This window comes from Suillus clintonianus (genome assembly GCF_016758775.1).
Source record: "Suillus clintonianus strain FC179 chromosome Unknown DEU56scaffold_32, whole genome shotgun sequence".
Lineage (NCBI taxonomy): Eukaryota > Fungi > Basidiomycota > Agaricomycetes > Boletales > Suillaceae > Suillus > Suillus clintonianus.
In genome coordinates this window covers 254,780-274,141 of record NW_024539256.1, presented here as the reverse complement: position 1 = coordinate 274,141, position 19,362 = coordinate 254,780, and the positions used below count along the sequence as shown (strand labels likewise).

The 19,362-nt window shown below is 48.1% G+C and overlaps 5 protein-coding genes across 5 annotated transcripts; all 5 read left to right on the top strand.

Annotated features, from left to right (window-relative positions):
• Positions 1–82: 82 nt before the first annotated feature.
• Positions 83–1,503, top strand: DEU56DRAFT_912402 (uncharacterized protein; the record flags this gene model as incomplete). The annotated part of the gene is made up of 8 exons (XM_041357392.1): positions 83–162; positions 216–359; positions 418–526; positions 576–769; positions 823–955; positions 1,011–1,066; positions 1,140–1,334; positions 1,380–1,503. 8 exons carry the CDS (start codon positions 83–85, stop codon positions 1,501–1,503), a joined length of 1,035 nt encoding a protein of 344 aa, XP_041208855.1.
• A 2,762-nt stretch (positions 1,504–4,265) lies between these two features.
• DEU56DRAFT_337690 (GH3 auxin-responsive promoter) lies at positions 4,266–7,009 on the top strand. The gene is made up of 8 exons (XM_041345742.1): positions 4,266–4,456; positions 4,510–5,176; positions 5,232–5,473; positions 5,526–5,672; positions 5,723–5,908; positions 5,959–6,104; positions 6,169–6,341; positions 6,396–7,009. The coding sequence occupies exons 2-8, from the start codon at positions 4,570–4,572 to the stop codon at positions 6,647–6,649; spliced, it is 1,755 nt and encodes a 584-aa protein (XP_041208854.1). The 5' UTR covers positions 4,266–4,456; positions 4,510–4,569; the 3' UTR covers positions 6,650–7,009.
• A 1,338-nt stretch (positions 7,010–8,347) lies between these two features.
• Positions 8,348–10,428, top strand: DEU56DRAFT_912400 (GH3 auxin-responsive promoter; the record flags this gene model as incomplete). Its single annotated transcript, XM_041357391.1, has 7 exons — positions 8,348–8,951; positions 9,007–9,248; positions 9,300–9,450; positions 9,489–9,685; positions 9,736–9,881; positions 9,945–10,117; positions 10,172–10,428. The coding sequence occupies 7 exons, from the start codon at positions 8,348–8,350 to the stop codon at positions 10,426–10,428; spliced, it is 1,770 nt and encodes a 589-aa protein (XP_041208853.1).
• Positions 10,429–14,464: 4,036 nt separating this feature from the next.
• Positions 14,465–15,932, top strand: DEU56DRAFT_736245 (glycosyltransferase family 21 protein; the record flags this gene model as incomplete). The annotated part of the gene is made up of 3 exons (XM_041348496.1): positions 14,465–14,583; positions 14,633–14,886; positions 14,938–15,932. 3 exons carry the CDS (start codon positions 14,465–14,467, stop codon positions 15,930–15,932), a joined length of 1,368 nt encoding a protein of 455 aa, XP_041208852.1.
• Positions 15,933–17,263: 1,331 nt separating this feature from the next.
• On the top strand, positions 17,264–19,336 carry DEU56DRAFT_886876 (uncharacterized protein). Its single transcript, XM_041356207.1, has 2 exons — positions 17,264–17,931; positions 17,992–19,336. Exons 1-2 carry the CDS (start codon positions 17,403–17,405, stop codon positions 19,173–19,175), a joined length of 1,713 nt encoding a protein of 570 aa, XP_041208851.1. The 5' UTR covers positions 17,264–17,402; the 3' UTR covers positions 19,176–19,336.
• Positions 19,337–19,362: the final 26 nt, after the last annotated feature.

Sequence of the window (19,362 nt, the reverse complement as noted above, 5' to 3'; positions counted from 1 at the left end):
CATTACATAGCGTAATTCTGGGGATAAAAGCTACTTCCGGCATCTGCGACGCCTGGGCAACTTTTCCTCCCTTTCCCACTTCATGACTACGCAGGATGCTACCTCCAGCATTCCGAGCAAACGCGGCTCGTCAGCTCTCTCAATGGGGCCTCGCAAAAAGGCGTAAGCTGTCTGCACGCTGACTGCAAGCTTTGTAGACTCATCCTGTCCCCCAGCTCATCATCCGATCCGCTTGTCTCCCACGGACGCCACTTTGGTCGAACGGTATTTGCGCTATGCAATTACCCTTCCCTACTCACCAACGGTATCTTGAGACTGGAACAAATGGAGGATGTCCCGTTGGAAGACTTCCCTGCTGAGTAAACATCTACCCACCTCTGTGTTCGCTATTCGCCTTCTGACTGATATGTTTGGCAGCGAGCGGCGAGAACATCGTGTCTTTGAACAACTCATAGACTCCTACCCCGGCCTTCTGGATCGGTTGAAAGATGGATCCGAGGAGGAAATCCTCCACGTCGGAGAGCTGGTACTTTTTTTTCTTCTGTGTAGCCAGACTTGAAGCTTATCAATCACAGATTGGAAAGGGGGCCGCAGGCGCCAGAGGCGATGATACAAAGACGCTGAAATCTGCGGTACTCGACTGGATTTCCCCGAAAGGAGAGGCGATACAGCCCCATTTACATAGAAACTCCAAGCTCGACCGCGGTTTTAACCACGAACTTACGGGATCTCTTCTTTGTCCCGCCGGGTTGGACTGGCACGACCCTCAGTATGTTTTTATTTCCTGACATTGCAGTACTAATATTCTCTTCTTCGTTAAAGGACAAAAGAAGACCTCCGAAGTGGCGAGATGCTGGTCTGCGGGGATCAGTGGCCGATCTTCTTGTACGCTCACTATGTCTATGACTCTGAAGACCCGTGGTCCGGCCTGCTAAGGAGCCGTTTATTAACATGTGTGAGTGCGCACTGGTTTTTTTATATAGTCCATTTACCGCATAGTATCACAATAGGCCTACAAGCACGTTTTTACGTCTCCAAGTTCGGTTGACAAGGAACCGAAGGCCACGTGATCCGGAAACGCTCGCCTTCACGGCATGAACTCCGTTACCATAGCCTCTGTGGCCTATATCGCAACTCAGGTTCGTCGAGTATCATCCTTCTGCAGCAGCACTTGACGTACCGCTGAAGGTGCGATTCGCTCTCAGTTCATCTTCAGTGTTCTCACGGACCGACACAGTTACAGATTCTGAGACGTTTTACCACAGCCTCCTCGACCTGTTAGAAGACCCTGAGGAATGTAAAGAAGTTGATGAGCTGCTGACCTGGTGGAATCGGTATGTTTATCACTCATCGTGTAGCCGAGGCTGATATATTACCAGCCAAGTATTTCCTACCTCATCTGCTGCCAAGAGACCTATCAGCGCCAACAGCGCCTTATCCAAGATCCGACAAAAACGTATTGCGCTCAAACGAGCAATGAATCCGGACGTCGTCTCTTCATAGTATTTATTTAAACTATTATATCTGTTCGTATTTGTAGAATTGTGACCCAATGGCAACCTGCTTTGGCTTTTGCATCCTCGCTAGCCCTCAGAAGTGATCGCGGGACAACAGACCTACAACACCGCTATGAATAGTGTAGCAAGAATGCCTTACTGTTATAATAAGATCGAGAGCTAACATTATGCTTACACTTGGTCGAATGAAAATAATAAGCTACCATTGCCAAGTATCAGCACCTTGGCAGCTGTGGCACAATACAGCCTTGCATTTGAAGATTCTGTCCGGTGCAGTCATTCAGGGAGAGGATGTGGAACTCAAAATAACAAATCAACTTTGTGTGCAGTTGGCGGACCTCATCAAGGTTGGACAGTATATTAACGCACTGCCGCTTGTCGGCATAATTGTACACTTTGTAGAACCTAAATATTACAGCCAGCATCACAATCACGTGCCGAATGTCAACACTGAGGGTGTTTTTGTCGATAGCACAATGACAAACTCAAGTTACAAATAACAATCACGCTTACACAGCTTGGTGTTGCGTTATGGATACTCGGCACTCTTAGGTTGTATGCAGCTTTAGTCTAACGGAGTCCAGCCATATAAACATTGATCTGACGCCGGCGTTTATTCAGATATTGTAGAGCATAAAAGGACAAACTGTTTTTGCATACCTGTATTGAATCTCGCCAAGATTGAGTAGGATGGTAGTATACTGTCGTTCATCATCTGAATTGTGCACTTGACCGATCCAAGCATCACAGGCTGGCATCACAACCACGTGCCAAACATCAACGTCGAGGGTGTTTTCGTCGATAGCGCAATGACAAGCTCGGGTTGCAAACAACAATCACACTTATACGACTTGGTACTGCATTATAGATACACAGCACTCTTGCGTCATAGGCAGCTTTAGTCTAACGGAGTCCGGCCATATAAAGCTTTTTATGACGCTTAGCATCAATTCAGTGATTTCGAAGAAAATAAATGCAATCAAAGATTACATGCCATGGCCAGGACAGGGCATCATTGTAGTATATTGCTATTTGTTCTCGGCTAGGTGACTACGGTCGCTCCTGGTCAACACAACTAAATCGTCACAATTGTGTATTTGGCAGGTTCCATCCAACCAAGTCCGGGTATTCAAAGCTTTCTCGTGTCGTATACAATTTTGATAGGTATTACGCAGATTTTAGATCAGACAAAGCTAGCTAAGAACTTATCATTTTCCGGTCAGTTACCTGATGAAGTTACCACAGGTGGCTGTACTCGGCTAGGGCACTACGTCATTTTTGGGGTTTTGGAACAAAAATAGTTCCTGACCGCGTTGCTTGTCCATGTTTGTACGACATTGCGGTTAAATCCGAGTTCGTCTCCAGACTCCTACGTTCCGCAAGGTGAAGTTCTGCAACGTCACGGTGCTACTAATAAAGAAGGAACGACTGCCTTCCTTTTACCTATATCGAGGAGACTAGCGATGTGCTAGCTCACTCCCTCCAAATTGGTACGCCTGCATCTGATCACTTTTCTATACTAGGCCTCATCTGTACATCTTCCATGGGAGCCCGATTGATATTTATGATGGCGCTCTTCAAACTGTCTTCTATGTGCAGGTGAGTTTGTGCTGGGACGGCGACTCATCCTTGGTGCCCCACGCTAAGCTCTTGGCCAACTCTGATGCAGGAACTGGCATGACTAAAGTGATTTACACTTGTCGTGACACGTGTACATCCTTTGGTGTTCCGAAGTAGATTTGAAACAGAGACATATCTGGCTGCCACAGCTCTCACCCCACTTGCAGGAGGAACACACTGGCGACACTCTTGAGACAATTTGGCTGACGCTCAATTCATCCAGACGTCCGAGTCTCACGACGAACAAAATCGCGTGGCAGCCTGTACATGTGGCAGCATGCTCAGTGCTGGGTCATGATCGATCTGATCGGTTGCATATGACAGCCATATCCGGCCCAATATTTAAGTACCTCCATTCTCGGAACATACTTATTCTCATCCCCCCTTAGTCCTAGCACCTACCCTGCGACCACGGTCCTCTCCTTCTTATTGATTTAGATGTGCGCACGTATGAGCCTTTTGCAGGTTTGCTCATGGAGGTAAAATCCCATTGATATTTGACTGCATCTCTATGAGAATATAATCTGCAATTTGTACGTGATCGGTGTATCTCTTTTTGTTTTATTGCTTAAAATGTGTACTCCCTCCGTACCAATCCCCAAGTAAATACCGCGACATTCGCAGATCCCCATGGACACATTGCAATTCGATGAGCACAAGATGATTTTCGACCGTCTCCCATCTTACGGTCTACCATCCAATGGGTCACCTAGATATGAGCGAGTCTATCCTTGTCATCCATCATCGATCCTATGTGTTCACGCAAACCACCTTTTGCAAATATCGCATCAAAATGTATTCGTCTTCAAGTTAAGGCAGTGACACGCAGGATCCTCGTAGATCATGCGCTTGGTCAACAGCGGAAACCTCCATGGGAATTACTTTAGCTGCTCTTTTTTTTGAATCAGAGTTCATTGTCCGTTGGGGTAATGCCCTACGCGAGACATAACTTGGCTCGTATGTGCTGTATAGTCTTTATGATTTAGCTGCTCACAATTGAGTTCTTTTTTAGGAAGTGCATCGCACACTGCAACATTTCTATAAGCAGAGGGGGGCTTTATTTATCGGTGCCGATGAGTAATCTGATACGTGGTTGTACACGATATTAATGGCCGAGTCGTCCTTACACCGTTTACAGAAAATGCACAGGGTATATCATTATATCATCTACATTTGGTACTGGTGAAACGACCTGTCAGGGTTCTCAGGCAAAACATGGTACATAGTGACCACTTTTTGATATCCTTGGTCGTAAGGGTCCAGGCCGCCAGCACAACACGAAACTTTGGGCTCGAACAGGCCGTGCTAAGAGATGCGCAGTGAGTCCCGAAAACACTCTCATGCACTAGGTGTCACGGGCCAATCCCATCAGGTCATACAAGCCACTCACACTATATAATGTCGCGATCCAACACCACACTATATCACATCAATGTCTCCTCCTGACACAGACCTCCTGCACTCCTTGTCCGCTGAACTCTCTGAGCGGCTCAAGGATCTCCTGGACCAAACCCTGCTTGGAATGATACGGCCGAATTCTGCGTCTCAGTTTGCTCGGCATGCCCCCGAGTTGGAAAAATTCCGCGAAGCCATCACACGCAGCGAAGCCGAGGACAATATCGATTTCCTACAAAACTTTCGAGAATTCGTTCCCACCACAAACTACGAGCCTTACAGGCCATACATAGCAAAGTTTTTTGCGACCCCTTGCAAGGAATCTGACGTAAAGAACATGTTCGCCCCAGGATTACCCTACTGCTTAGCCGTTTCCAGCATGACATCTGGCAAATCCGCAAAGACATTCCCAACATATCGGCCCGCTCCGCACCTTTTGCATCACCCTCTTTATTTGTCGCTTCCCCATTCAGAGGGTAGCACCTTATCACCATCTTCGTTGGGTTTGTGGCAAGTCCTGACATTAGAGTGTGAGGATGGTCAGAGTTCCAAGGTGTTACCGGTCTGTTCGGTGACCGTCGGTTTTCTGCGAATGCAAATGAACTGGGAAGTCGAGCACGATAAGGATAGACTCGACTTGTGGGGTAAGTCCATCACTCTGCTTTCCCTCGTGCATACTGATCTCTAGGCAACTTTCAGTGCCGGGAAAAACGGATCCATTCGCAATATCCTTGGTTAAGAGCTATCGCGCTTTCTTTATTCTGAATGCACTGTTTGCACTGTCAGATCGTCGGGTGGCAACCGTCCGCTTCCTCTTTGCCAGTGTATTCGTCAACTTTTTGCAGTACGTAGAGGAAGAGTGGCCTCTACTTGTCGACTGTATTGAGAAAGGGATCATCCCAGACATGGAAAACATGGACCATGTGCGAGAACCTTTAGAGGTGATATATGCGTTTGATTGTCATATTCCATTCAGCTCACGATTTCTCTTAGAAACATTTTACTGCAAACCCTCTTCGTGCTGCCGAACTTCGCGAAATTGGGCCTCCTAGCATCCAGGGCTGGGCTGTCCGTGTATGGCCTGACTTGAAGACGTTCATTGGTATTACTGGAGGTTCTGCTGCTGCATCCGTCCCAAAGGCACGTCAAATGTGAAGGTTTACTGCCCAGCTGACAGCCAGCGATACAAGGTTACTCACGTCCTCGGACCTTCTGTTGCCATGCAGGCTCCTTGTTATGGCAGCTCAGAATGCTATATCGGCCTGCCGTATTACAACGGCGACCCTAATACTGACTTCAAGGTACTACCCGTAGACGGGGTAATCGAGTTTTTGGACGTGCATTCCGACGAGCCTTTGGAGCGTGTATTATCTGCTGTAAGAACCGTTCGCTGCATCCCAGCGTTATCCGCTCATCCCTACCGTAGTGGGAACTTGTGACTGGAGGGCATTACGAGCCAGTTTTGACGACCCGCAATGGCTTGTGGAGATACCGCATTGGCGATGTGGTCACCGTTAAAGGCTTTGCGCCAGATGATGGACTACCTGTCGTCAATTACCTCCATAGGCGAGAGTGAGTCGCGATTTTATCAATGTTTTATGCATAGACGCTGAAATAATTTCGCCCGCTTTCGAAGCGGCGGACTTGAGATGGCATTCGGAGCGACATGTACTGAGTCGCAATTGACGAATGCGATCGTCTCTGCCTCTAAACGATCGATCGGCCAAATCATAGATTTTACTATTGTGGGCGACGAACGAGACACACCTATTACTTATGGGTACTTGGTAGAAATTGGAGGGGAAGTAGGTTCGTATTTGCTTTGGAACTCTTTCGTGCGACTGCGCTAATTGATATGCACAGGAGAGGACGCGAAAATGGCAATACAGCAAACTTTTGAAGACCTCATGGCAAACAATGAGTTTCGTGTTGCTTTTTGGCAAGGCAGAGCAAGAAAGCCAACCATCCGTCTCGTGGAGAAGGGCACGTTCACAGAATACCGCAGGCAGAAATGCGACAAGACGAACATTTCGATGGGTCAGGTGAAGGTGCCCATCATCCTATCCGACCCAACGTTCAAGGAATGGTTCCTGCAGAGAGTTATCATGGAGCTGTAAGATACTAAACAGGAGTCTCGTTAGAATGTTCGAAGACGGATGTGGCGAGACGAATGGTTGAGTGAGATTGAAATGTAACTGACTGAGCTGTGATATCATCACGCAATCAATCTTGCAGTGCGAGGTCAAGTACTCACAAGTTATCCTTTTGTCGCCAAAGGCAAATGAAACCATGGGGTGGGATTGGTTTACTGAACAAGCCTGGCAGCGCTCAAAAAAATCCCGATCAATACGAATACCGCCTTCACATGGCTGGAAGGATTGAACATCCAAACCAAAGGTTCAGGCTGTTCTAGTTAACATTTAGTAGTGCTGCTTGATGTTCCATGATCAGTGAGAGGCCTACGAATCCGATACTTTGTATGATGCGAATGAAGAAACTTTGTATGATCAACAAATACCAGTCACATGGCTACTCAAAGCGGCACGACCGGCATCTGCCAAATTTCAAACTCCTCGCTTCGCCTGCCAAATCACTTCGACCCGTCTCACCATCTCAAATTGACGCATAGTCGGACTGCCAGTGGTTACGAGTCCACGATGTCCGGCTGTACAACGTCTAGGCTGTCTTGTCGTGTTCTACTTTGCTCTTAATTTCAACGCGCCATTCCTTCTCTCCTGAAGTTCCGCATAGTAGTTATGCTTTTGGCCTTACCGCGGTCCGGTACCCCATCGGCGACTTGTCTCGCTCGTGGTGTTTCGTGGGACAGCGCAAATTTTTTTGGCCAACTCTAGTGCAGGAAACTGGCATGACTACAATTGCTTTTGAGCATACAATTGTTGGCAGGTGGAGGTGTGTATCGCGGGACGAGAGTCGAGGATGATTACTTCTCAGGTACCCTGCATCGAACATATATAGCAATATCAATCGAAGTTTTTGCGCTGATTTGGTGTTCAAAATTGTTTTTAGGGAGAAAGCAAACCAATGTGATGTTCGGATTGCATCACAAGATTCCTCAAGCTAGAACTGAACACTTCCTACTGCTTCCACTCCCACTTGCACGATGAATTTTTTTTGGTTACGTTCTTGAGACTGTTTGGCTGAAGCTGAAATTATCCGGATGTCTCGCGGCGGACCAGGTCCCTTGCATACGGCATCATGACGCTTTTGTTGTGTGAAGGTTCGGAATTTCTGGTTGCGGCTTTCTAATTGAATTGCTCATTCAGCGCCCAGAGTGATAACGGTGTCTATAAAGAAGGTCCGGTTTGTCTAAGTCTCCCCTTTACTTATAAGCATGGGGGAGATCATCACATCTTCTCCATTCGATGTCGTTGAAGCGGTCTGACAAAGTTCCCAGATAAATGGATAGTGATCTTTTCCCGAAGCGCTCCGCTGCTCATGAAATGAGATCATGATTGCATCATGATTTGTACGCCGCGATCATCGTGCGCGCCTGCTACCACCTCATTATCGTCCACTGGGCTTGCGAGCCATGGGCGCCCCACATGTGCACACACAGGTACACCCTGACATCCGCTACAAGCTCATTGTGGAATAATCACTTGCCGCGTCAGCATCACTCTGGCTACGAACCAAAATGTAAGTCATGACTTGCCGCGCAGACGCCTGTGAAGGGGTAGCACCACGTGAAACTTGTGCTTGACCGGCCTAAAATATCAAGGGGGCAATCCCACAGGCTATACGCCAACCCCATATCACGCTATATAAAGCCACATTCCAATTCCACGTCTGCAACAATGTCTCAACTTGAAACAGATCTCCTGGAATCCTTATCCGCTGAGCTCTCTCAGAAGCTGAAGGATAACGAAGATCAATCCTTGCTGGAGATAATACGGCCGAGTTTTGCGTCTCAGTTTGCTCAGGATGCTCCCGAGTTGGCAAAATTCCGCGAGGCCATGGCGCAGAGCGATTCGATGGATGACATGCAATTCCTACGCAGCTTCCGAGAATGCATTCCCACCACAAACTATGAATCTTACAGGCCATTCATAGCAAAGTTTTTCGCAACCCCTTGCAAGGAGGATGACGTCAAGAATATGTTCGCCCCAGGACTGCCCTACTTCTTCGCCATGTCCAGCATGACATCTGGTAAATCAGTAAAGACGTTTCCGAGATATCGGCCTCCCCCGCACCTGTTGCAACATCCTCTATATTTGGCGCTTCCCCCGTCAGATGGAACCACCTTATCACCAGCTTCTATGAGATATTCGCAAATCCTAAAAATAGATTGCGAGGACGGTCAGTCCAAGGAGATAACAGTCTGCTCGTTGAGCATCGGGTTTCTGCGAATGGCAATGAACTGGGATGCCGAGCATGACAAAGAGAGACTCGACTTATGGGGTAAGCCTGTCGTGCTACTTTCCCTTGTGCATGCTGATCCCCAGTCAACTTTCAGTGCCAGGGCAAACAGATCCATACGCGATTTCCTTGGTCAAGAGCTATCGAGCTTTCTTTGTTCTGAATGCTCTGTTTGCACTGGCAGACCGTCGGGTGACAACCATCCGCTTCTTCTTTGCCAATGTATTCGTCAATTTTCTGCAATATATAGAGGATGAGTGGTCTTTGCTTGTCGACTGCATCGAGAAGGGTATCATCCCGGACATCGAAAACCTTGGCCATTTGCGAGCACCTTTAGAGGTCATATTTTTGTTGATTGTCACATTCCACTTCGCTCACAGGGCTTCTCAGAAACTTTTTAAGCCAAACCCTCTTCGTGCTGCCGAACTTCGCGAAATTGGGCCTCCTGGCATCCAGGGTTGGGCAGTCCGAGTGTGGCCTGACTTGAAGAGGTTCGTTGGTATCACCGGAGGTCCTGCTGCTGCCGCCGTTTCCAAGGCATGTGAAGTGTAGAAGCTTTATTGGCTAACTGACCGTCAGTCACACACAAGATTGCTCACGTCCTCGGCCCTTCTATCCCCACCCAAGCTACTGGTTATGGCAGCTCAGAGGGTAGCATGGCCACACCATACCACAAAGGCAATCTTAACGCTGACTACAAGCTAATGTTTGTGGACGTGTTCACCGAGTTTCTGGACGTACGTTCCAACGAGCCATCGGAGCGTGTATTGTCTGCTGTAAGAACGATTCACTGTGTCTCACCTTTGTCAACTTATCCTCGCCGTAGCATGAACTTGTAACTGGAGGACATTACGAGCCCGTCTTGACGACTCGCAATGGCTTGTGGAGATACCGCATTGGCGATGTTGTAGCCGTTAAAGGCTTTGCGCCAGATGACGGATTACCTATTATCAATTACCTTCACAGGCGAGAGTGAGTTGCCGTATCATCGATTTCAACGCTTAGGAGCTGAGACGATTTCTCCCGCTTTGGAAGTGGCGGACTTATGATGGCATTCGGAACGACGTGTACCGAGTCGCAATTGACCAACGCCATCGTCTCTGCCGCCAAGCGATCAATTGGCCAAATCGTAGATTTCACCATTGTCGGCGACGAACGAGACACACCTATTACTTATGGGTACTTGATAGAAATTGGAGGTGAAATAGGTTTGTGCTTACTTTGGAGCTCTTCCACGCGACTGAGCTAATTGATACTCATAGCAAATGACACGAGAATGGCGACACAACATACTTTTGAAGATCTCATGGCGGCAAACGATGAATATCGCACTGCTTTCTGGCAAGGCCGAGCAAGAAGGCCAACCATCCGTCTTGTGGAGAAAGGCACCTTCGCAGAATATCGCCAGCAGAAGTGCGACAAGACGAATGTCTCGATATCCCAGGTGAAGGTTCCCATCGTCCTATCCGACCTCACGTTTAGGGAATGGCTCCTGAGCAAAGTTATAATTGAGCTGTAAGGGGGGAACGAACGTATAGTTGAGACCGAACATATTGTAGCGCTAACAGGGATTGCATTCTTGGGGGTTTTCACCCCTCTTTTTTTATCTAGTCCCTCGTACCCAGACCTTGCAAGAAGGAACACAGTCGTTGCGTTTTTTTCAAGTTATTATCAGGCCAGCTCTATCAGACATCTCCATTTTACATTACACGAATCATACAAACTGAAGACTGATTCGAACGCCTGTGCATGATGATGCGACTTCTTCAACAGAACACTACAAAAGGTAAATCCTGGGAGTAGACTGAGCACTTGTGTAAGAGTTACATAAACGAGCGAGCACAGACGCTGGGGGGTGTGGGGGGAAGTGAGAAATGTTGTACTGTTCGACTTGGGCTGGTCTGGGTGAGTCCCATCATGATATCACTGGCAGGTGAACAGACATAAGACAGTTAATGCGGCTACGGCAGAGGCAACCACATACGCTGAGATATAGAAAAGTCCTTCTCATGACTGTTCTATATCTCAGTGTTGTAGTAGGCTGTAGCCTATGGGAATCATTTCGTGATACGCTCAGTGGACAAGTTGATGCTTTATAGCTGTCGTTCATCTATGGCCACGGCTGTACTCGCCTTTACCGACGGCGAGAGTTGCGACCACGTTCGGTGTTCCGTCGGTCCCGATGATAACGGATGCCAGATGGTGATAATAAACGTGCAGCAACAACGTATGGCTGCCCGAGATCCCGGGCCTCACATACTCAGTACGTCGTGCTTGTTTTGTTTTGATCGGGAGCATGCACAATGCATATAGGCCCGGATCTTAAGAACCTCGGAGTCTCGATGACAGATGTGGAGTATTTTACCATCATCCAACCAAGAGTTGCAGTGACTAGGTGACAGAATGAGATAAGGAGAGTACTATTTTATCCCCATTCTACATAATGGGCCCAGCGGTGCAGTCACTCGTTTGGTCAAACTAGTAAATATACTTCTAGGAGGGATGTGTGAGATCATATCGACTAGCTTTTCAGTTCCATATAGCGCCTGAAACAGCTGCGAGTCTCATTGTGCTTGAAACGTTCCTCCGAGGCTCATCGGTAAGTGTGTTTTTCACTGGCAGGCACCACCAGGTTTTTCGAGGCGTACGGGACCCTTTGAAAGCCGCGCGGCACGTTTTCCCCTTAACGTGGACATCTTCGTCATAAATGTCATGCTGAGTATACTTGGCTGCAGACCACAGTACTAATCAATGGTATTGACCTTCTTTGGGGAGTGATCTCCGCACGTGTTTTTCAAGGGGTGAACTATGAAAGATCTTGGGGCATCAAACTGATGGATACCAGAGTACCTCATGGCCTCTGCCACCCATGACTGCTTTGCGGCCCTGCGAGATATGAATCTGATAGGTAAGATTTATGTACTCGGTTCTGTATTGTAGGTCCTCGTACTGTATCTTGCTATCTATTTTGTTTTGTGAGGCACCCCTTCGAGAGACTCGGGCTGCGTAAATTCGTGACGTGAAATTGATGCATCTTTTCCGCCCAAGGTCCACGCCAGATATGCTGCTGTTCTTGCTCGACCCTCGCCTCCAAGATCTGTGAGACTGACCAACATCGTCTGGGACTCATTTTCTGTGGGAGTTGAGACACCTCGTCCGTCGAGTCGCGTCATGATCAGAAAACGACTTGCTGCGTCGAAAAAATCCTACGGTAGATTATAAACTTTAAAGTGACAATGTGCTTTGGCAACGTTCACCTGACAGCGCATAGCAATCGACTTCTCTTCGCACGACGACCGTGTAAGAGGGACGACGGATTTAATGAAGGAACGATCAGCTAGATCTCTATGTACGTCAAAGATGCGTAACGGCCCCTTCCGAGGAGAAGAAATTGTCTTCAGCTAACTAGTCCGTTTCACAGGACCTAATATCATCAAAGGCGGGTGTAAGTATGAATTTCGGACTATGGGCCGCACAAAGTAAGGGTAAGGTCAGGGTAGGCGTGATCAGAAGAAGAGAAGCACCGGAATCGAGAAATGGCGTACTTAGGATTTCATCTTGCGAGTAAAAGGGGTTTTGGATCCGTCGGATGGGACTCTGGAGTCCGATTAGGTGACCGCATTATCGAGCTGGTCTGAAAGTCGATGGCGGATGCATACACGTGATGGTTTTTTCTATGTAGTCTCCCGAATAGAAGGAAGATAGTCGCAATCTAGGCTGTCACTGACCATGGAAGACGAGAGATTGGGTCGTGGAACGATATAGCATTTTATTTATCAAGTCTCACCGAGCATTGGTCTCCCGTAGACGCCCTCGCCTGTGAAGGTAATTGATAACAGGCAATCCGTTATCTGGAACGAAGCCTTTAACGATGACCACATCGCCATAGGCGATATCTCCACAAGTCATTGCGAGTCGTCAAGATGGGCTCATAATGCCCTCCAGTTACAAGTTCATGATACGGCAGGGATGAACAGACAAAGGTGGGATGCAGTGAACGGGTGTGGATAATACACGCTTCGAAGGCTTGCCGTAACGCACGTCCAGAAACTCGCATGTAGGTGATACGTTGATCCTCCTCTGGGCATATAAGCAGGAGGATAAGTCGGTCCTTTTTTATAGATATGGCTGTAGGAACCCAATGAGTGATCCAGTTGCTGCAACCAGACATATACGGAACCTTCACACAACCACGGTGTCACGATGCGTCATGCAAGGAACGTCGGTTATCGCGAGACATCTGGATGATTTCAGCTTCAGCCAGACTGTCTCAAGTGTATCGCCAAAACTTTCTCCTCGTGCAAGCGGGGATGGAACCTCAGCAGTGGGAACTGCTTATTCACAGTCGCGATGCAACATGATAGAGATATTGGTTCGTTTTCTCCCCAAAAAACACCACTTCGAACCCAAATCAGCATGAGAAACTCCAGTCGATATTGTTACGTTCCCTGCAGAGTACCAAAGAAGTGTTCATCGAATCCTTGATTTTGGTCCCGTGATACACGCCAACACCTGTCGACACGTGTATGCGCGAAAGCAATTGTAATCATGCCAGTTCCCGCACCAGAGTTAGCTAAAAGCTTAGCGCGATAGTTTGCAACGCCATTAAGGAAGGGATGAGTCGTGGTTTCACTATTAGCACAAACAGGAGCGAGACAATTTTGCCGACGGTGCAGCATCGCTAGAACTTCAACCGGAAAAAAAAGATAAAATGAAGAACTCACGCGCTCGCGGGCATGCCAGTACTGTAGAACACGACAGCAGTGAATTCCTCGACCCAAACAGGGTATAATTCAAAGAATTCTCTCTTGGCTGCATTGCGAGCCTCGAAGAATAATATGAGCGTAGCCGAGCTCGTTGTACCCTTGTCATTTTCAAGAGGTAACGGTAATGGGATTTGCTCCCGGGGAACTATCTAAGTCAGCAGCTTTGTTTGTCAGGATCCCAATGTGGTCGAATGCAAACAAAGCAAGTTGATTCTTCCTTGTCAAGTTTGGTTGTTTTGAAATTTGAACAAAGTCCTACAGGTCCCTTTCAGTCATCATACGGCAATATTGTTGTTCAGCACGTCCCATGGGCTGCCCTAGTCCCGTCATACGGCCCAGTGAACCGCAGCGGCTATGACGAAAGGAGTTGCGTCAGCCAACCCCTTCCATTTTCGAGTGGCAGTTTTTTTTGTCCAGCGCGGCCCGTGACAGTCAAAGTCCCGTCATAAGGCCCAGGGAATAGTGGCTATGACGGGAGCAGGTACTCGTTTACACCTGCACGGGCGAGGAGGATCGCCCTCGCATAGAACAATCTGCAGATTCGCTCACTACGTGACACGATGTGCGTTTTTCTATTGGACTGACGACAAAATCACTCCGAGGCACGTCACGCCAACTCCTCCCGTCTATCATAGTCTAAATTTACTCGGCATAAGGTTTTACTCTTTCCATTATGCCACGTCAGCTGGCGATATCGCTTGTTTTTGATTGACACCAAGTAACCTCTTATAATGACCTTGCAAGCACTTACAGTGATAATTGTACAGTATGTCTGATACACACTCACCAATGAACTCCCACCCAGAGTCTAAACAGTGTCCCTCGTTGTTTCCCTTCATCTGTGCTATCATTGGGCTGGTGTGGTATGTAGTTATATGGGAATTTGTTATCCGAGGATGCAGAACAGCGTGAGCAACTGCTACTTAGGTGCCGGCCACTTTACTTACTGTACTACAGCCGAATAAGGTATCGCACACAGCCAAGGTCATCCCTTGCGACAGCGCCACCGAGTTCTTTTCCCGGTGTATCTATTCTGCGACCCCTGAAAGGCCTGGATGCCAACTTATACGAAAACCTTGAGTCCACATTCACCCAACAATACCCCAATTACGAAATTATATTGTCTGTTGCTGATGAGCAAGACCAAGCTCTTCCGGTTGCGAGAGCCCTCATCTCTAAATATCCCAACGTTACTGCCCGGGTAATAATAGGTAAGTCCGTAGTGAGCGATGTCGACGATTCAGCTGAAGAAAGTGATCCAGGAGAAGAGGTGGTTGGGGTTAACCCAAAAATAAACAACCTCATTCGTTCATACCATGAAGCTACCCATGACATTCTCTGGGTCATTGATTCAGGTGTTTCGGTTGCGCCTGGGACCCTTGCGCGCTCCGTTGCCTTACTCGAGACATCCACACCGACGATATTTTCCAAGAAGCGCATTGCGCTTATCCATCACGTCCCATTTGCATCCACTCAAGAACAGTTTCTTGGGTCATTGATCGAGGAAGCATTCCTCAATACCAATTATGCGAAAATGTATCTCGCAATTAACGTGACAGCCGTCGAAGCTTGCGTGGTTGGTAAATCAAACCTCTACCGACGTTCCGATCTAGAGCGGCTTAACGGTTCGCTGAAGCCTCGAGCGCTCACAGACAATGACCAGCCCGAGGATTGCCTCCGCGGCCTTGCCGCGTTCGGGAAATTCTTGGCAGAAGATTACGCGATTTCCAGTGCTCTATGGCACGAGCTTGATCTCCGGCACGACTTATCCTGCGACGTCGCACATTACACGATTGGGAAAATGTCTTTCTCAGACTACGTGTGGAAGCGCGTACGCTGGATTCGTGTGCGCAAACACATGGTTCTTATAGCGGACGTCGCGGAGCCCTTTACCGAAAGCCTTGTAGCTGGTTCCATCGCAGCTGCGGCTTTGTGGTATCTTTTTGGGATTCGCGTATGGCTTTTTCTAGTGATTCATAATGCGGCTTGGCTGTGGGTGGATTTAGATGTTTACGAGTCGCTCGCTGGTCGTCCTCTTGCAGCTGACAGACGATGGCTGTTCATCGGTGCATGGTGCCTACGTGAACTGTTAGCTTTGCCGATCTGGATCCTGGCTATGCTTGGTGATGAGGTGGTTTGGAGAGGGAAGAGATACGAGATGTTCGGAGCTGGAGAAGTAAGAAGCAGTCGTCAGGAAATGGAATTCAGAGGGGGGGATAAATTACTCGGTAAAGGCACGACTATTAATTCTTGCTAACACCGCACTATCAAAGGATATATTGGTCGAGGGAGATGTTGGAGAGATATCAAATACATACGGGCGAGTTTTCACGAAATAACCACATTATGAATGCGCTGCTGATATTCTACTTTTTGTAAACTATCTTCGTTCTATTTGGTCTGCCTACGGGAGACTAACTTTTTATTCAAGTGGTGGAGAAGTCATGTTCATTCTCGAAGGAAGAGCTGTTTATTTTCGCTAGTTTAGGATAATCGCAATCAAATAACTACATGGGGCTTCGGTTACGAAATCATCAATGCGTTCGTTACCCCAGATCATCGTATAATATCAATTTAATGGCACGAACACGTCTCCAAACATTCCTTGATCCACCTGAGGTCTCTAAATGCTTCCAATGCACCGCAATCGACACCTGCTACGAAGACAATAATCCCTGATTATCTGCAAGTGCGGTGTAAGTAGTCGTTTAAATACAATATGCATACATACATACATACAATGTGAGCACGAATGGAATTGCTAAAGGCTAGACAAAGAGCGCACGCTGCAGTAGTTTATCTTGCGTGATCCATTCGGGTTCATAAGAAAGCGCAGAGTTATCCACCGTACCGAGGATCTTTTTGTAGCAGCCTAGCCCGTAAATCTAGGGGCTGGTATTGATGTTAGCCAGAAGAATAAAGGTGACTATGGGTTCTGTGGAACATGACGCAAAAGCCTGCCTACAAGAGTAATGGCGGCCATGTCTGGAGCAACCGCGACACAGTAGTACGCCATAATCAGACCTTGGAAGAAAGAAGACAGTACTAGCCATTCCTTTATTTTTCTTGAAGCCGTATGGTTTGTTGACTCGGTAGAGGCGCGACTATCGGTTCTTGCTAAGTAGTCATTCAAACATATAATGTGCACACACGTACAATGTAGAACTTGAGCACGAACCGATAAAGACCAAACAAAATATCCATGCCGCAGGAGTCCATCTGGGAGTCTAGCCTGCAGGTGGCACTCGTAGTACTAGGCTGGTGTTGTTGTTATCCACCAGAAGTAATGACACAGGTGAACATGTAAGGCTTCTACATCTTCGACTGTGTCGGTATTTCTGGTTAATAGATCATGATCTATGAATGCAGGCAGACCTTGGCGTCATGTTTCGCATCTATGATGCCAAGGTCTGCCTACGACAGCAATATCGTGTTCAGCACACAAAATCCATGCCATAGTCAGACCTTGAAAGAAAGAAGACAGTACTAGTGATTCTGGATCCTTGATTTTTGGAAGCCATCGATATCGTAGTTAGTGATCAAGATGAATCAGTGAAATTTGTAAACCTGCGACAACAACGGATTCTTGTTATGTAACCTCAAGTAGATCAGAACTCAGTGCAAGCAACGTTGCCAAAGGATTAGGTTTAACGTCAACGACGACCATCTTACTGCCCACAACGACCAGCTCACTGTAAACGACGGTCAGCTCACGAATGCACTATAGATGACGATGCACACCACCGACCAAACATCGAACACAAACGCAAGCACAAGCTCATGGCACTCCATCCGTCCCTGGACGCCTCACCTCGTCCTCTCAGTCCGTGAAATCACATCCGTATCAGCGACATTTATTCTCTCTTCTACACTTTCCCCACCATCTGAATTCATCAACGCAGATCATGAATCTTCGATACCCACATCCACATCCACTGACGCAATCACAGACCCAGCTACTGAACGCGACCCAGAACTAGAAGTAGAAATAGAAGGCGAACAAGGAGGAGAACCAGAAGGAGACACAGAATCCCTAAACTCAACCCGCGGAATCATCTCCGAAGCGCTTTCAGCAGGGCTCTCAGTCTCCGTCAACGGTTCCCCATGGCAGCGCGTCCTAATACGTCTCCTCGAACCCGCAGATGAGGCTGTTATCATCATATACGGGCTCATGCCTGGACGGCAGTATGATATCGATCTGGGACTTGTGCAAGGGGGGTTGGCGAGTTCTATTAGGAGACAGGTCGTTACTGAAGGTACGCGTTTTTTTATTGATAATGATGGTATTGGGACTTATTTTTTTGTGGATATGGTAGAAGCGGAAGGTGCGATTGAGAATGGAAGGTTGGATGAAGGGACGAGTACAAGTTTTCTCCTCCCATCGTCTTCCTCATCCTCCTCGTCATCATCATCTCTAAGCCTCTCAATGTCCACATCATCAACAGACCCACCCCTCACGCATCCCCAACCCCGCTCCACATCCCGCTCCACAACACCCACCCAAGAAGACCGTCTTCCCAAACTGAAAACCACACTCGCGAGCCTCCAAACACACATCTCAGACCTAACCACCACCCTCAAAACCACGCGCAGAGACAGCCAAAAAGCAGACGCGGCACTCAAAAATGAGATCGATGCTCTGAATCGGGCTTCTGAGAAAGCGAGTGCTGCTGAGAGTAAGGCGAGGCAGCGCATTCGGGCGCTCGAGGATGCTGTTCGGAGGGCTAATGAGGGAAAAGAGGATGTTGAGAGGGGGAGGAGCGAGCTTGAGGGGTCGAACCCCTGTTTGAGGAAACAAGTCCGCGAGAAGGAGGATGAATGTGAGGTTCTCAAAAAGGAGGCTTCGAAAGCGCGTAGGGAACGCGAAGCGAAGGAGGAAGTGAGGAGAAGACGCATGGAGGGAGTGAAGAATGAGATTGGGAGCGTTGAGCATCGGTTGGAGAGGCTTTATGCGAGGCAGGAAAAGTTGGAGGGGACGGTGCTGATTGATTTGGAGAAGACACTTAGTGAGGTTGAGAGAGAGATACAGGAGGCGGAGGCGGAGGCTGATGTGGCTGGGGCGTATAATGCGACTATTGGGAGATCGATGCAGATGGCGCCGCCTGTGTCGCCTCCTCAGTATCGGAGACATCAGCCGCGGGCATCAGCATATCGAATCGGGGATGGGGCGCCTCCTGGATTGGGACTTGCGAATCCGTATGCGAGTGGACATGCGTCTAGCTCTGGATTTTCGCATTCTACGAGTTCATCGATGTCGCATCCGCAGGTGTCGATATTATCACATTCGACGAGTTCTGCAGGGTCGCATAATGGTGGTGGTGGTGGTGGTGGTGGTATGCTCCCTACTAGTTCTGCGTCGGGGACGTCGACGCTGTCGAGCAAGGCACCACCTTTTGAGCCTGCGCGTGGGTTTAGGGCTTCGTTTCCGCCATTGAAACCATCACCCGGTATCGCGCCAATTCAGCGGCCTGTTGGAACGTTCTCGAGGGGTGGTGGATGATGGATTGGTGTGGGGTGTAGGATGGAGCGCGGGGTCGCTCTGGGCGAGTGAAATATTTTATTCGTGTTGGGATGTAAAGTGAATCAGATCCTTCTTAAGTTTGAATGTGGATGTTATGGGCCGCGCTTCGTTATGATTGATACTGGATGAATCTGCCATTCCATGAGTATGATGATCACTTGAAGGA

Excerpts from the sequence above, each read along its gene's own strand:
- DEU56DRAFT_337690 (XM_041345742.1), top strand. The coding sequence starts at position 4,570 with ATGTCTCCTCCTGACACAGACCTCCTGCACTCCTTGTCCGCTGAACTC. Across the intron at positions 6,105-6,168 it reads AATTACCTCCATAGGCGAGA|CGGCGGACTTGAGATGGCAT; the intron begins GTGAGTCGCGAT and ends CCGCTTTCGAAG. Across the intron at positions 6,342-6,395 it reads AGAAATTGGAGGGGAAGTAG|GAGAGGACGCGAAAATGGCA; the intron begins GTTCGTATTTGC and ends TGATATGCACAG.
- DEU56DRAFT_886876 (XM_041356207.1), top strand. The coding sequence starts at position 17,403 with ATGACGATGCACACCACCGACCAAACATCGAACACAAACGCAAGCACA. Across the intron at positions 17,932-17,991 it reads GAGACAGGTCGTTACTGAAG|AAGCGGAAGGTGCGATTGAG; the intron begins GTACGCGTTTTT and ends TGGATATGGTAG.